Below are 14,247 nucleotides of genomic sequence, written 5' to 3' on the forward strand. Positions count from 1 at the left end.
TACGCCTTGAAGTCAAATACAACACGTGTGAATGGCATTTTTCAAAATAAAAACAATGACATCGATTTAACACTTTTTCTTAAATTATTTGAAGTCAGACTTAAAATGTTTCTCTTACATTATAACCTGTGTTGCATTCCCGTAAATTGTTTTGCCTTAGTATACATGGTTGTATTTTGGGGCCAAAAACGCCTAACTGTACATGGTCATTTTTTTTCCAGCTAAAAACGCCTTACTATACATTTGATAGTGCGTTTTGGCATGCATATTAAGGTGTTTTTCGCCGAAAAAAAACGACAATGTATAGTAAGGCGTTTTTTTTTTGACGGCTAAAAACGCCTTCCTTTTCATTTGTTTTTTTTGGCAAAAAACGCCTTACTATACATGTTTGTCTTTTTGGAGGGGGATTAAAAACATGCAGGTCATGAACACTCTCGATCAGGGGTGGCCAACCAGTCAGAGAGTAAGAGCCAATTTTTTACTGTGTTACTGCAAAAAGCCACATCATACACGTGGGCACACATAAGCATCACCGCATTCCCCGCGTGCCCAACTTTGCACTCGCGCACATATGCACGCACGCGCGCTTCGATGAGCAACAGCCGGAACGGTCTTTTGAACAATGTCATTAACATCAGCATTGGTGTATTTGTTTCAAATATAAATTCAGCCGTTTTTTTTTCTTTTCTTTTTTTTAAACAAACCATGCAGACTCTGTACAGGCTAGTCTTGTGCTAATGTGACATGTAGCCAATAAAGGGGGGGGGGCATGTTGAAACAATTCCAGAAATATCATATACAGCAACATTTTTCGGGTTTGAATTCAAAAGAGCTTTCAGAAATGCACTCGCTCGTTCGCACATTCACTTCCTGTTAGGACTGAAAATGGTGTCATTGTGGTTATTTCCATTTGTTGGTAAATTATTTTGTTAATTTTGACACATCCGTGTTAGCTTTAAAGGCTAGCTGTGCTCACTATATTTCCCTCCAAGCCCCCCACGAACGAGCGTAGCTTTGGTCTTTACACTAAAGCTCGGCTAATAGTTGACTATTTTCGTGCACACTGTTCCTGTGATGTTATTTTTTTTGACAAAATAAGGCAGTCAGGTGACAAAAGTCAGGAAATTTGTTCAAAAAAAAAAAATTGTCCTCTTTTCCAAACATTTCTTGGACTACATGGTGAAAACATGAACATTCTATGCATCTTTTCATACTCACATGGACGTTTGTGCTATATTATTTACATTGACAAAAGTCGACAAAAAAAAAGATAAACAGTTCAACATGAAAAGTTCATCACTTTAGAAAATTGCAAGTCCCATAAAATGCAGTTGTATCTGATTTTCAGTATAATACAAGTCCGCCAGTATGGTTTTAAACGTCCCCTTATCAAGCGTCAAGTCCATTTGGGAGCTCGTCCAGCGGAATATTCCAGAGTGTGTCAGCCTATCTTGGGACAATTTGGGGGTTCCGGGGACAAAATGACAGAGGATAGATGGCGGTGATCCTCAGCTGCTCTTGAGTCAGTCTGAAGTCCAATCTGCAGACGAGAACGTTGCATAAAACCGTGGAAATGTGCTTGGTCCAAGATGGGCGCGGTAGCTAGCTAGTCGAGTCGTTTTTTTTTTTCGGGGCGTGCGAGGCGGTGCGGTGGGCGGTTGGGGGTCGAAACCAGGTCAGGTTAACCCTCCTCTTCGCCGTCGTCGTCGTCGTCTAGCTCGTCGTCCAAAAGTCGCTCAGGTAGCCTGAAGCACTCCTCGAAGAAGTTGACCAGCGATTGGCTGAGGTGCTGCTGGGTGGCCTCGTTGTGGATAAAGTGGCCCTCGTCTGGGTAGATCTGACAAGGACCATGTTCACAACAGAATTGCTCCTGCCACCGAGTGACCACACGACAAATCTATGACTCGGTGTTTTCATTTCAACGGTGTTACCTGCAAGGTGTAGTTGGCCTTCTCGTGGATAAGCTGCGCAATAAGTTTGGCCGAATGCTGGAAGTGAACTTTTTCTGCGAGAGGACAAAAGAAGCGAAAATTCAGCCTCTCGGTCCGGCGTCCTCAGCGCAGCCCTTTCTTACCGTCTGCCGTCGGATGGATGATGAGGAATTTCTTGTCCAGGAACTGAGCCGCTCGGTGCGCCAGGTTGGCCATCTGAGCGGGAAGCAAAATACCAAAGGACGCGAGGTGAAAAAAGGAGGAAAAGGCAAAGACGACAAGAATCTTCAGCGGCGGGAATGTGGAGCGAGTACCGCGTAAGCCCGAGGATCAGGTTTGGGCTTCCCCAGGTAACGCTCGGAAAAGGCGGACGCTTGAAACAAAGAAGACAGGCTTGGTATCAGCATGTGGTGTAGGGCTTCAAGCAAAGCTTCGATCTCCAAATACGTTTCGTGTTTGAAATTTAAACAAAGGGTTCGGGTTTCAAGATGGGGTTTCAAATTAGTGTTTCAAACAATGGTTAGGGTTCCAAGTCGGGGTTGCCGCCATGCTCCCAATCTGCAAGTAGGGGTAGGGTTTCGCAGAAGGAGCCTCACCGTATAATTCAAAGTCTGTGATGGGCGAGAGGACGGCGCCACATCTGGCAGGGGAGAGGTCGGCGCTCAGCAACAAGCTGGCCACGTAACCGCCGTACTCCTGAAAACAGCGCAGAGGCAACATGAATATTAGGAAATTTCGATTTTCAAAATGTGCCACGGCACATTTTTCTTCTGTCTGGCACTGCCAAAAGTGAAGATAAATATAAAATGTAAAAAAAAAAAAAAAAAGTTTCCAGTAATTTGTTAGTCTTGTATTGCCCGCTTGTTGTTGCCTGAAAATGACATCACAGCATGCTTGAGTCACATGACCAAATCCAGAAAACAGCTTGGGTGGAATTTTGTTCATCATCCTCCAACACAATACGAATCAGAAAGACTTTTTTTTTTTTTTTTTTTTTACTCGACTCCTCATTTAAAATGGAAACAATGGTTTGTTCGTTACCTTTCCGAAGACTCCCACTCGGGTCTTGTCGATGTACGGCTCCCCCAGGATGACGCTACGACAAACGCGGCGAACGTCATCAAGCCGAGTGTCGGCGCGCCTTTAAAGCAGTGCCGGCGGCACCTACTTGATGGCCTCGCGCTGGTCGAGCTCCTCCAGGACGCCGGGCCGCTTCTGGATGCGCTGCAGCAGGTTGGTGCCCCGGAAGCCGCCGCCGCGCCCGTCGCAGCGCGCCGCCACCGCCCCGAAGCTGCTCACCAGCACCGTGGCCCAGTCGAGATGGAAGCGCTCCGACACGCTCTGGCCACCGGGGGTGCTGTCGCTGCACGCAGGAGCAGCACAAATAAACACGGCGGGCTGGAAATGTGGCGCCTCATTGCTAATTACGCAAAGTGACACTGAACGGCTAAAATGAAGACACACTTTCACTGAATACATCAATTAAATTCTATTATGAGTGCGTTTGTATTTTTTTTTCCTCCAACAAAGTGTTGTGTGTGCCTGCGCATGCATCACTTACATGAGCAGCAGGAGAGGATAGTGCGCCGACTGCACGAAGCCTGCAGGTTTGAGGATCTGCATCGATAAAGCTGAAAAGGCAAGATTGAGAGGAACACACCCAAATATATCAAGTCGCCCAACACAGATCTGACACGCGCGCCTGTTCCTGTTGACTGTGAGCTCCGTCCGGCTTCAAAGGCCAACATGACGTACTGTAGTCATCGATGCTAATCTCCTGATACTCCACCATGGGCATCTGCATGTTGGCCAGCGTCGCCCTCAGCACCTCGTTGCTCTCCAGTTTGCGCACTTCCGCCATACCTGCGCGCCACAAAACACAAGAAGCGTTCAAATTTGTTCTGGCGCAAGGCGACAATGTGAAAACAAATCAGGTGCAAATGTGATGCAAACATGCGGGGACGTGTATTCGAGCAGCCAAAGAGCGAGACACGTGTCACGCGCTTCCCCCAACAACGCGATTACAATGTGCTGATGGCGTCGGCGCACGCCGGTAATTGAATCCAAACACATCCTTGGAGAGGAGTAATCAGATTACCACAAAAGCAGCACAAACATCCACTCGCGGAAGGTCGTTGTTAATGTCATTATTGTGCTAGTCAGATTTTGCTTGGAATATGCGCCTCAAGTAACAAACACTGTTACGCGGTATATTTTCTTTCCTTCTCATCGCAAATGTGAAGCAAAATGGTGACCTCCGGTTCGACGTTGTCTTACGTTTTCGGCCTTACTCACTCTCTCTGTCCCCCAACTCTGCATCGTCGTCGACGTTTTCTTCGTCCACCTGCGTCTTGTAGATGGAGAAAAACGGCACATCCGGTCCTAAAGAAAGCATCACAACAAGATTTGAGACATAAGAGTGCTCATAAGTCATTTTCGGACGAATCGTGAACAAGAAGATTCCAAAGACAACAAACTTCATCCCATTTAGGAAAGTAGGAAGACAAGATGTCCGTCTTGAAAACAGCAAAACAAATCAATGGAGCGATGCTCTTAGCAAAATTGGGAGCACGGGTCACTTTTCCACTCCGGCTTTGTCCTCCGCACGGCGGCCATGATGATGCCGTGACTTTATCAAATCATTTTTACAAAGCGGCCCACCGGGAGCGGGTCGGCGTGGACCTTTTGTTACCCCGGCGAGGTGAAGGAAAGGAATCTCATTTCCCCCCCCGCCCCGGCGCGAGCGGGAGCCCATGTGACAAATGGGAGCCGAGCCGCGATGGGATTTCATGCTCTCCCCCTATCACGCATCGGCCGGAATTGCACATATTGTATGTCGATGTATGGATGTATGCGGCTACGAGGTGAGCAACGCGAGCAGAGTGTCACCTTGGCAGTGGAGCAGGAAGTAGCTCATATTGTGGCAGAAGGAGCCGGAGACGTAGCCGCAAGTGTCGGCCAGGCCGCACGAGAGGCAGCGGCGGTTGAATGAGCCGAACGTGTGGGCGCTGAGGAGACAAACGACAAAAAAAATAAAAATAAAAAAAATAAGTCAAGCTTGATCAAGCAAAGTTGTCATATCTCAAAATTTCAAGTGGCACCTGTAGAGATGACGACGCTTTGGGCCGTCTTCTGTACTCAGGAAGTAGCTTGAATGGGGAGAAAAGAGAAAAGAAAAAAAAGGTCGCCATTCACTCAAATTTTAGACATCACCACTTATCAGAATGATATTGTTCTCAAAATGATGAATTGGTGGTCATTTGGCCATATTCCCTTGGAGGAGTTTGTCTCGGAATTCTTCAAACCAAAATGGCTGACTTCCCGTTTCATTTCCTGCAAGGGTCCCTGAGACGTATTCGTCGGAGCTTTGCTGACACATTTCGGGAAAACTTTTCTACATTTTCTAACCCCGTGCTCTGGTCCCAACAAACGCGTTGGTCGCGTGGACTCACATGAGCTGGCTTTCCTCGTTATAGGCCAGGACCTCGGTGACGTCCCAGTCTCCGGACGTGATGGACTGCAGGGTGTCTGTACTGCTGTTTGGCTGCGCAAGTGATATTAAACAACAACAAAGCTTTCAATCAGGAGCTCGACAACCAGGAAATAGTCACGATTCGGTGCATCAGAGACTCTGACCCGTTCGTGTCCATTCGTCTATAACGTCCTCCGCGGGAGGCAGCGAGTCATACCTGCGAGATGGCCATGGAAATGTGGAAGAACTTTCCCCGGCCGCCTTGCGGGATGGCCCTCGTGAAAAACAGCTTGAGACCATCTTTGGAAAACAGAGGCTTCTCGTTCTACAAAGACGAGCGAACCCTCAAGTCAATCCGCTGGAGCTCTTTTACACGCGACTCCTTCGGCCGATGTTCTCACCTGCCTGTAAAGCCATCCTTCACTTTCATCCTCGTGTTTCTGCAAGAGGACGTTTTTAGAATTGTCGAGCAGCAGCACCCCCCCCCCCCCCCCCCCCCCCCACACACACACACACACACACACACACACACACACACACACACACACAGAGGCTGACCTTGGTGCAGACCCCCGTTGTGGCCTGACAAAGCGTCAGCATGGAGATGTTCTGGGCTCGGTTGAGCCAGTTGACGGCCAGTTTAGTGGTGGTGGCCCATTTCACCATGGTCACGTAGAACTCACTGAAACCCACACCGTCAACACACGAGTGACGTGATGAATAGTATGGAGAGAAAAAAAAAAAAAAAAACAACGGCAGCATTACACAGCTGGTTTGGGATTTCGCACCTCATTCTGGCGTCATCGGGTCGCCTCATCTCGATAGTGTGAAGAGGCCCGTTCAGGTTGACCACGTATAACGTGATCACCGGGTTCTCCTCGCCCGCCTGCGCGCAGCCAAATGAATTTGAGCCAAATATAACATGACTTCTTAGACGTGTCAAACTCAAGGCCCGGGGGCCAGACGTGGCCCGCCGCATCATTTTAAGTGGCCCGCGAATGCAAATCAAAGATGACAACTTCCATGATACTTGCTAAAATGCGGACCAAAATTTCAAATGTTCATATCTAATAAATCAGTGACGTATTGGAAACATTTTCTTGTGACCAAACCTCTCATAACAGTTACTTAAACAATAGTTGAATAAAACTATATTCTTTCTTTAGTTTCAGTCATCACAGCCCTCCAAAGGAAACGGTAACTAAAATGTGGCCCACGACAAAAATAAGTTTGCCACTCCTGTCTTCGACGGTAAATTCGCACAACCAAAATGTTAACTAGAACTGAACTATGCTCAGACGGACGATTCCTTCGCATCGAAAAACGTTGAGAATCACCGAACAAACACCATTTGCGTGAAATAAAAGAAGTCAACCTTGGGGTAGTGGTACTCCTTGCCCGTCGGGTAGGGCATGCCGGTGAACATGGGCAGCTCCATTTTGGGCACCAGGGTGTCGTTGATGGTGGCGTATGCCAACCTAGCGCCATCCGGAGACCACCAGTGGGCAACGTGGGAATGGAAAATCTCCTCTGAAATGAGATGGAAAAAAAAACAAAAAAAAAAAACAGCGTAAATTAACATGTGAAGGGAGCCAACGAGAAGGCCTTTGAATGACGTGGCTGCATGCTAACATGCTAACGCTCTTGTTGTCTGACAGCTAACAAGTGACAGCCTATAATTACAAATACATTCCTTGTTGTTTCCCACCAAGCCTTAAATGTACCTCAAGTGAGGGAGTAGGAAAGGGCTGTAGCATTGAACTTACTATCAAACTAAACATCAAACAAAAGACAGTTACATGCGACAAATTCAAACAAGTTAGCCTTAAATTTTGCTAGCCTAATGCTGACATATGGCTAGCGTCAGGGCTGAAAACTCCCATATCAATTTGGTTAGTCCACATGTCTGGATGTTAGCTTGACCAGTCTAAAGTGTAGAAAATGGCTTGTGCCCTAAGATAAACGGTTGAACAAACATGCCGTTTAACAAGTTTAAACATGAATATCAATAGTTGAAATCCAAGTGCGCCAATATCTATGTCACACTTTCCCACATTAGCATTTTCATCAAGTGTGCACCCTGCTGGAAAGACTTCATCAGCAGCAAAGCCCCTCTGGACGCATATTTGTTTGACTTGCATGCAAATACGCTACGGGCATCCAAGTGCTTGACTTAAACTGGCAACGTGTCATATTTGTTTTTTTGTTTTTTTTTTAATTTGCCCTCCAGGATTGAGCGGTCGCTCCTTCTATGCCCTGGGCAACAATGAATCAATTTGCTTTTGTAAGTTTAAGAAGCCTTTCATGCACCCTGTAAGAAAGATAATACGCTGTCCACTGTAGGGTAAAAAAAAAAAACAAAAAACATCTTTTTCCATTCTTCAGCAATCGGCATTACAAAATGGCTACGTTTCATGAAAATGGCGATTCCTGGGCAAAAAAAACAGAGAAAAAGAGCTTTTTGTAAAAGCATGCATTTCAAGCACGTGATGCACCACTGCCACCTACTGGTCACTTTTTTACATGATTTACAATGCAAATGGCTTATTCTCATTCACAGATTGCATCAGCAACTCCTATCTATGACGCAAAAAAAAAAAAAAAAGGCTTAGACTACAAGTACGTCCTTGGTAGGCGGGGCCCAATTTTAAAAAGACGTACAAGTACGTCTTGTGGAATGAAAGAGTTCATTAAGTGTGAAATAATCCCAAACTTTAGACATTTTCTGTTTTGACAGCACTCTTTCTTTGAAGCTCCTGTTTATTGCGATGCGAGTCAGCAATACACACAATGAAATCTCGTGCCCATGATTGAAGTTACCAAAAACCAAAACAAAAAAAAAAAAAAAAAACAACTGCAGTGCAGTGAAGCCGCAAAAAATCTATGTATCCATAGTTTGCCACTGACATCCACGTAGACAGTATACAAGATAACATTTGTTGTGATTGACTTCTATGTAACTGTCCATTCGTGTAGCTGCACGCAGTCATCCTCATTTTGTGTCTTTCACGTCACGGCTTCAAGTCTCCACATGGCTTTGCACTCCCGACCAACAAGTGCAAAGAGTCACCCTGGGCTAATTGGCTCTTTTCAAGAATGTTCTTGGCCACGTGTGGCCTCGACGGTGTCTTGAAAGCACAAGCGGCACGACTGCTCCTCACGGCCGATTTGACGTTTTGGCTCGAGGACCCTTCAGCACCGAGAGGCCGGACCCTGACGAGTGCTAATGGGGCCTCTTTGCCTTCAAGGTGATCGTCCGCCGCCGCATAACAAATGCCGGCTGGCGAACGCATTCGGGCAAACGTCCAATAATCATTGCCCCGAACGCCACTGGACTCATTTCGGGCAATTAGCTGCCGGCGCTATTGTGCATTCCAATGAGGGGAAAAATTTGCTTGTTGTGTTCAGCAGAGGGCAGCGCTGGCACATGTTGGACATTTTGTAATTTTTGTTTTGGTTTTGTTTTTTTTAAGAGTAACGTCTTGAGATAATAAGGACATTAAGCGGAGGAAAGCTAGCGTAATTACAGCAGCTGGTTTAATTTGCAATCCCTTTTTCTACTTCATAAATAACATTGAAACCTTCAGAAGCAACGGAGAAACTCTCCTCTGCCTTTTCGGCTCACCAAAGAATCGACTCGAGTGCCGCAGCGGTCGGAAGAGGACTTTTCATTCTTTGAGGATTTACGTGATCAAGAGTCCCATTTTGTGAAAGACAATACAGACTGAAAACATTTGATACATTTTGGTGAATATTCAAATCCATCCATTTAGTGTAGATAAGCAGAAATAATGTATATTTGTAAAATGATACATTTTACATGCACATGGAACACATTTTAATTATTTATAGAATCAACGATCTGACATGCCAGAAAAAAAAAAAAAAAGACATTTTGGAAATGCTGAACTTAGCCTCCAAAATATGTTTTGGGACACGAAAAGCCATCTCTAATTAAAATTGGCTGTTGAGCAGTATTATCATCACCACCACCACCACCATCATCATCATCATCATCATTTTGATTTTCTCCATATACTGTTTATCTTTCGTGATTATTATGAGTTTTTTTTCTTGACTTCACATAAGCATTGACCTTGGACGGCTGTCTGTTTTCAAACCCGGCCCTCCCACCGGCGCTCCATTGAGTGGGCGTCTTTTGTTTGTGATGTAGCCGGCCAACAATTGATTTGAATAGAGCGCCGCTCCCTTGCGCCTCGACTGCAGCGTTAGAAAATCTCATTAGAGATGCTTTTGTGGGATTAGGAGTTGATACGACGGCGGTGGCGGTGCACTCTTGATTGTGTTTCCGTGTCAATTTATTAAAAATGCCTGCCGCCCCACTTCAAAGGGAGGAAATCTGAAGTTGATATCTTTACTACTTGGAAGCCGCCCGCAGGAACACAAATACCTGCGAGGCAAAAGGGACTCAAATCAAAGTCGCGGCGGGTGTTTCTTCGCGTTTATCAGGCCCTAGCAGAATCTGATGACATATATACTGTGTATATAATATACACACACACACACACACACACACACACATTTTTATATATGTAATTCAAATCGCAGAAGCCCCCAAGACACTGTGTGTCAGTTGCACACAACTCTTTCAATATGATTTTCATATTTGCAGTCTCCACCCTCCACACACATGCGGAAGATGAAGGCAGCGATGCAAGAGCCAGAGGATATTCAAGGCCGGGAGATTATTCGCCTACTTTTTCACCCGCCCCTTTCGCGCCAAATCTGACGCTCGGTGATAGGCAGACGCGGCTTAAAGCTTCATTTCGCCTCGGCGGCGGCCTGAGCCTCCGCTTGACCTTGGCCCCCCGGAAGAGTCTGAGTCATTGGGAGGAAAATCAGCGGCGGCCGAGTGTGAATACACAAATGGCCCGAGCTGATTCCCATTTCAAAGCGAGCATCACTAAACAGTTTTTCAGGTGAGAATACTGAACGGGGAGTCTTCAGTTTTAATAAATGACATCGCCTTTCGATTGCCTCCCATTCACAACGGTCGAGCTTTGGGAAAAGGGTCTGGCTCAGCGATGCAAGGATAAAAGGAGGTGATGGCTTGCATTGATTGCATTATGTGAGTCAGGTTCAAAATAGCTCTTTGACGTGCCCCAGGGATCTTTCTGAGAACCATTCGCATTCAGGGGTTATGCTAACAATACAGATGTCAAGCAATTCTGTCTTGGGGAAACGTGGGCGATTAGCCTGACAACAGAACAGTTTAAGCGTACAAGTACTACAAATTACTACTAACAGATACTTGAAAGCACAATTACAACATGGTTCATGTGTGAGGATCCCAAACCCGCGATTAAAATCCTACTTTGAAACCTTGACTCAGTCTCAAAACCCCAATTTGAAACTGTTAACTTGAACCTCACTCAAGTTAACAGTAGCAAATGGTTTGATACCTCAAGTTGAACGCCTATGGCATCTTTTGAAACTCCACGTTGAAACTCTAAACACAAGATACACTCAGCAGGATTCATGTGACATGAATGGACCTAGGAGAGAACCTCTGCGGGACTCCACATAGTTAAGAGGAGCAGCCCAATAAACTGTAGTTCTTGTTTTTTGTCGTCTAATTCACACCTTTCAGCCACATAATGGTCAAATTGAGCGGAATAAACAAACATTCAGCGCATGAATTCCCTGAAATCGAAACACTGCCATTGTATTCTCTTCCATCCCTCAGAGTAAGCAAGCGATAAACACGAGGCAGCTGCTGAGCAACCGCGGCACAGTTTGAGGCTTAAACAGCAGCGAATGAACCGTGCCCCAAAAGCACGCACTCGCTTCCTTTTAAATGTCAGCCCGGAGAACGAACTACGAGGCGCTTTCGACACGGAATTAAAAGCGGGCTAAATCCTGGCGCGGTGGGTAACCTTTGCATGGTGGCATTAAATTACATTACGCCACCGACACCGTAGCTTTTGCTTCACGACTTACAACATGTTGTACAGTGTGCACTAGTTTGTCTCCATCTTCTATCTCACCGTTTGCCACGCGACTGCGATATTAAACCTGTCTGCTCCACTGGAGCAGAGCGTGCACTCCAAGGCCGCCCATACAAATTCATTAGCGGGATGCTAACGCGGAACCTGGCCCCTTTTTGCTTCTCTCACTCATCTACTTTCTTGATCACGTACCGTTGTTGCCAGTGGTAGGAAGTAGAAGTCTACTTCAAAATGTTCTTCGCACTAAAATTCGAAAGAAACAAAATTGTTTTCAGCCGCCTAAAGAGGCGGACATTTTATGAAGCACCGTCCCCTGCCGTTGACGACAATGGACGTCAAAGTGCCCTCGGGCTCGCATTGCTAAAGTCACGTGACCAAACTCGGTGTTGTAGGCAATAAACACCTTACCTTCATACAGCCAATCGCTGAGGCCGTTGAAGATGACGCCCTCCTTGCCCGAGGACACCAGACGAATGGAGCGGCTCTCCACCGTCGAGCGATAGTAGATGTTGTTCTCGAAAATGAAGATCTTCAAGAGACACAAGCGAGGAGGGGACAGGTGGGGATACACATCAGCAATCAGTGTCATGTTTCACATACAATATGAAGACAAAGGTCAGGTTTGAACCCCCAATTTAAAACCGTAACCTGTCTGAAGACCTGAATTTAAAACTTCAACCCTTTGAGGGAAAGCGGTTACTACAGTGGACAGCTTATCAAGTTATCAAGCTTGAAACCCTATCACTGGCTGAAGACCCTAATTTGAAACCATAACACTAATTTGAAAGCACAGGCCTGCTTAAAGCCCTAATTTGCTAACTTTAAACTGTCTTGAAACCCTAATTTACAACCCTAGCCAAATTTATGAATCAACGGGGGGGGGGGGGGTGGGGGGGGATACGAAAAGGTGTAAAAACGATGTCTGTTGTCCGCAAGCCAACAGTTCAGCTCGAGTTATCGCGCCTCCTCGGCTCAACAAATCTCCCCGCGTGGAATACAGTTCCACATCAGCTCTCCCTTGTGCTCGCCGTCTTATCTCAAACTGAAAGCCCCCCCCCGTTGCTTAACATTTTCTCGGCTGCCCCCCATAAATAAAAGTTGAAATCCGCACGTTGATCTCTGGTGTCAGGCAGGTTAAAAGGCCTCGCATTAATGCATGTCGGCACCCCAAGGTGGATTCTCACCTGTGATAAGGTGACTGCTGCGCCACCAGGGTCAGACCCCCCACCCCCGGATGATAAGGCGTGTGCGCGCCCCACCTTGGCCTGCTCTGCATGCTGATAAGCAAACTGTGGCTTTTCATCACTGGCTCTCACTTTGTTGAATGGCTTCCAACCGTTTTCAGACAATGTTGTTTGGCCTCGGTGGAGGTCTGCGCTCTCGTAAATTAGATTCGAACAGCTTTATTTGGATAAAAGTGGCGCTTTGGCACCATCTTGTGGCTTACTGTCACTCGGGGCTCTCACTTTGTTCTTCGGTGTGACGAGGTCCCATGTGTGTCGCTACAGTGCAGCTGGAGTCTTTTTTAGGTCGCGCCATAGGGAGAACGCCTGACCCTATTTCTGGGTAAATAGAGCAGACCTTTGATTACACTCGCAGCTGCCCTGTCTTCACATTGTTCTCTCCTCGGCAAGGACAGGTTCATTAATACAGGAGGAGAATTATTAACAGTATGGCGGCAATAGGCTGAATGGATGCAACAGAGGAGAAGCCGAGGGAAGCTTTCTTGGCCGTGTTAAGGCTTCAAATGGAGGTCAAAGTTAGGGTTCTAAGTGTTTGGAAGCCTGGTGTGAAGTTTCTAAGCCCTGGTCAGAGTTGAAAGTTTGGATCCCCCGACAGGGCTACATTTCAATATTAGGATTTGAAACCTCATTTCAAATTTAGATTTCAAGCCGACGTCAGGTTTTTTTTTTATTATTATGATTCAGATTTACAGCCAGGTCAGGGTTAGTTAGTGTTTCCCATTCGTGCTTTAAAGCCACTTTTGTCAAGCTGCAGCTGCTCCCAAACTCCACAACCTTGACGTCCGTGTGTTTTCACCATGGCGATTCTGGCTTTCTAATTACCTCCACTCCTAATTTAGCTTTTTTTTTTCTTTAAATCATGACGAATGCCAGCCATCTCCAGGCAAAACCTATCTAGCCAGCGTGCTAATTAATCCACCGACCTGATAACAGATAATTAATAGCATTGTGCTGCGGGATGTCATCCATTTCGCAGACCAAAGCTAATTACATACCGGCAAGTGTTGAAGTTTGTTTACCTGGCAAAGTCAACTTCAGCTTCAAAACGCTCCAGTAACTAACAACCATTTAAGAGAAAAAAAAAAAGAATTTAAAAACCCTCCCAAAGAATCTTGAAGGGCTTTGCCGATGTGGCCTTTTTCCCCATCGTGCACTGTGCCACAGTCAATCGTTCGGCACGCTCGTAAACCGTCGCACTTTACGAGCGCGCCGGGAAGGAGAGAATATTTCTCAAGTCTTTCCGTCCACGTCGTCAATCCTTGAAAGATCGACCCTCCCCCTCGTCCCCCGAAGAAGAGGAACGGCATCCATTTTCTGTAACACTGAGCTGGAGCCAGTCCTGGCTGACTTGGGTAAGAGGTGAGGCTACACCAGACATGGGCAAACTACGGCCCGCGGGCCGGATCCGGCCCGTTGGTCTTTTTAATCCGGCCCGCCGAAGGTTGGTACAGTACACAATTAAGGTTCGATGTAAATTATTGCATTCATTTCATTTGGACTTGTAATACAGGCATTTAAACGCCAGGTGGCGCAGTTACTTGAAGTCGCAGAGCACAAGGAGGGAGGGTGAGACGATACGGAAGCCGGGAGTAGCACTAACTCAAGTAAGTCGCGCTCGATACGACGAAATA

At 46.4% G+C, this 14,247-nt stretch overlaps 1 protein-coding gene across 5 annotated transcripts in view; it reads right to left on the reverse strand.

The window, feature by feature from the left end:
• Positions 1 to 464: 464 nt before the first annotated feature.
• Positions 465 to 14,247, reverse strand: part of dpp6a (dipeptidyl-peptidase 6a) — a 109,579-nt gene continuing 95,796 nt past the window's right edge. For all 5 annotated transcript variants that reach the window (XM_019882713.1, XM_019882689.1, XM_019882706.1 and 2 more), the window contains 19 exons: positions 11,781 to 11,901; positions 6,779 to 6,933; positions 6,192 to 6,289; positions 5,962 to 6,085; positions 5,805 to 5,843; positions 5,621 to 5,728; positions 5,384 to 5,475; positions 5,033 to 5,080; positions 4,821 to 4,939; positions 4,227 to 4,313; positions 3,687 to 3,794; positions 3,493 to 3,562; positions 3,100 to 3,294; positions 2,973 to 3,027; positions 2,528 to 2,627; positions 2,246 to 2,304; positions 2,075 to 2,147; positions 1,932 to 2,005; positions 465 to 1,837 (listed from right to left, as the gene is read on the reverse strand). In XM_019882713.1, coding sequence (XP_019738272.1) covers positions 1,682 to 1,837; positions 1,932 to 2,005; positions 2,075 to 2,147; positions 2,246 to 2,304; positions 2,528 to 2,627; positions 2,973 to 3,027; positions 3,100 to 3,294; positions 3,493 to 3,562; positions 3,687 to 3,794; positions 4,227 to 4,313; positions 4,821 to 4,939; positions 5,033 to 5,080; positions 5,384 to 5,475; positions 5,621 to 5,728; positions 5,805 to 5,843; positions 5,962 to 6,085; positions 6,192 to 6,289; positions 6,779 to 6,933; positions 11,781 to 11,901 — 1,881 coding nt within the window. In that variant the 3' untranslated portion in view covers positions 465 to 1,681. The remainder of the gene's footprint in view (positions 1,838 to 1,931; positions 2,006 to 2,074; positions 2,148 to 2,245; positions 2,305 to 2,527; positions 2,628 to 2,972; positions 3,028 to 3,099; positions 3,295 to 3,492; positions 3,563 to 3,686; positions 3,795 to 4,226; positions 4,314 to 4,820; positions 4,940 to 5,032; positions 5,081 to 5,383; positions 5,476 to 5,620; positions 5,729 to 5,804; positions 5,844 to 5,961; positions 6,086 to 6,191; positions 6,290 to 6,778; positions 6,934 to 11,780; positions 11,902 to 14,247) is intronic.

The sequence above is a fragment of the Hippocampus comes genome, unplaced genomic scaffold (assembly GCF_001891065.2).
Source record: "Hippocampus comes isolate QL1 unplaced genomic scaffold, H_comes_QL1_v1.1 scaffold694, whole genome shotgun sequence".
Taxonomy (NCBI): Eukaryota; Metazoa; Chordata; class Actinopteri; order Syngnathiformes; family Syngnathidae; genus Hippocampus; species Hippocampus comes.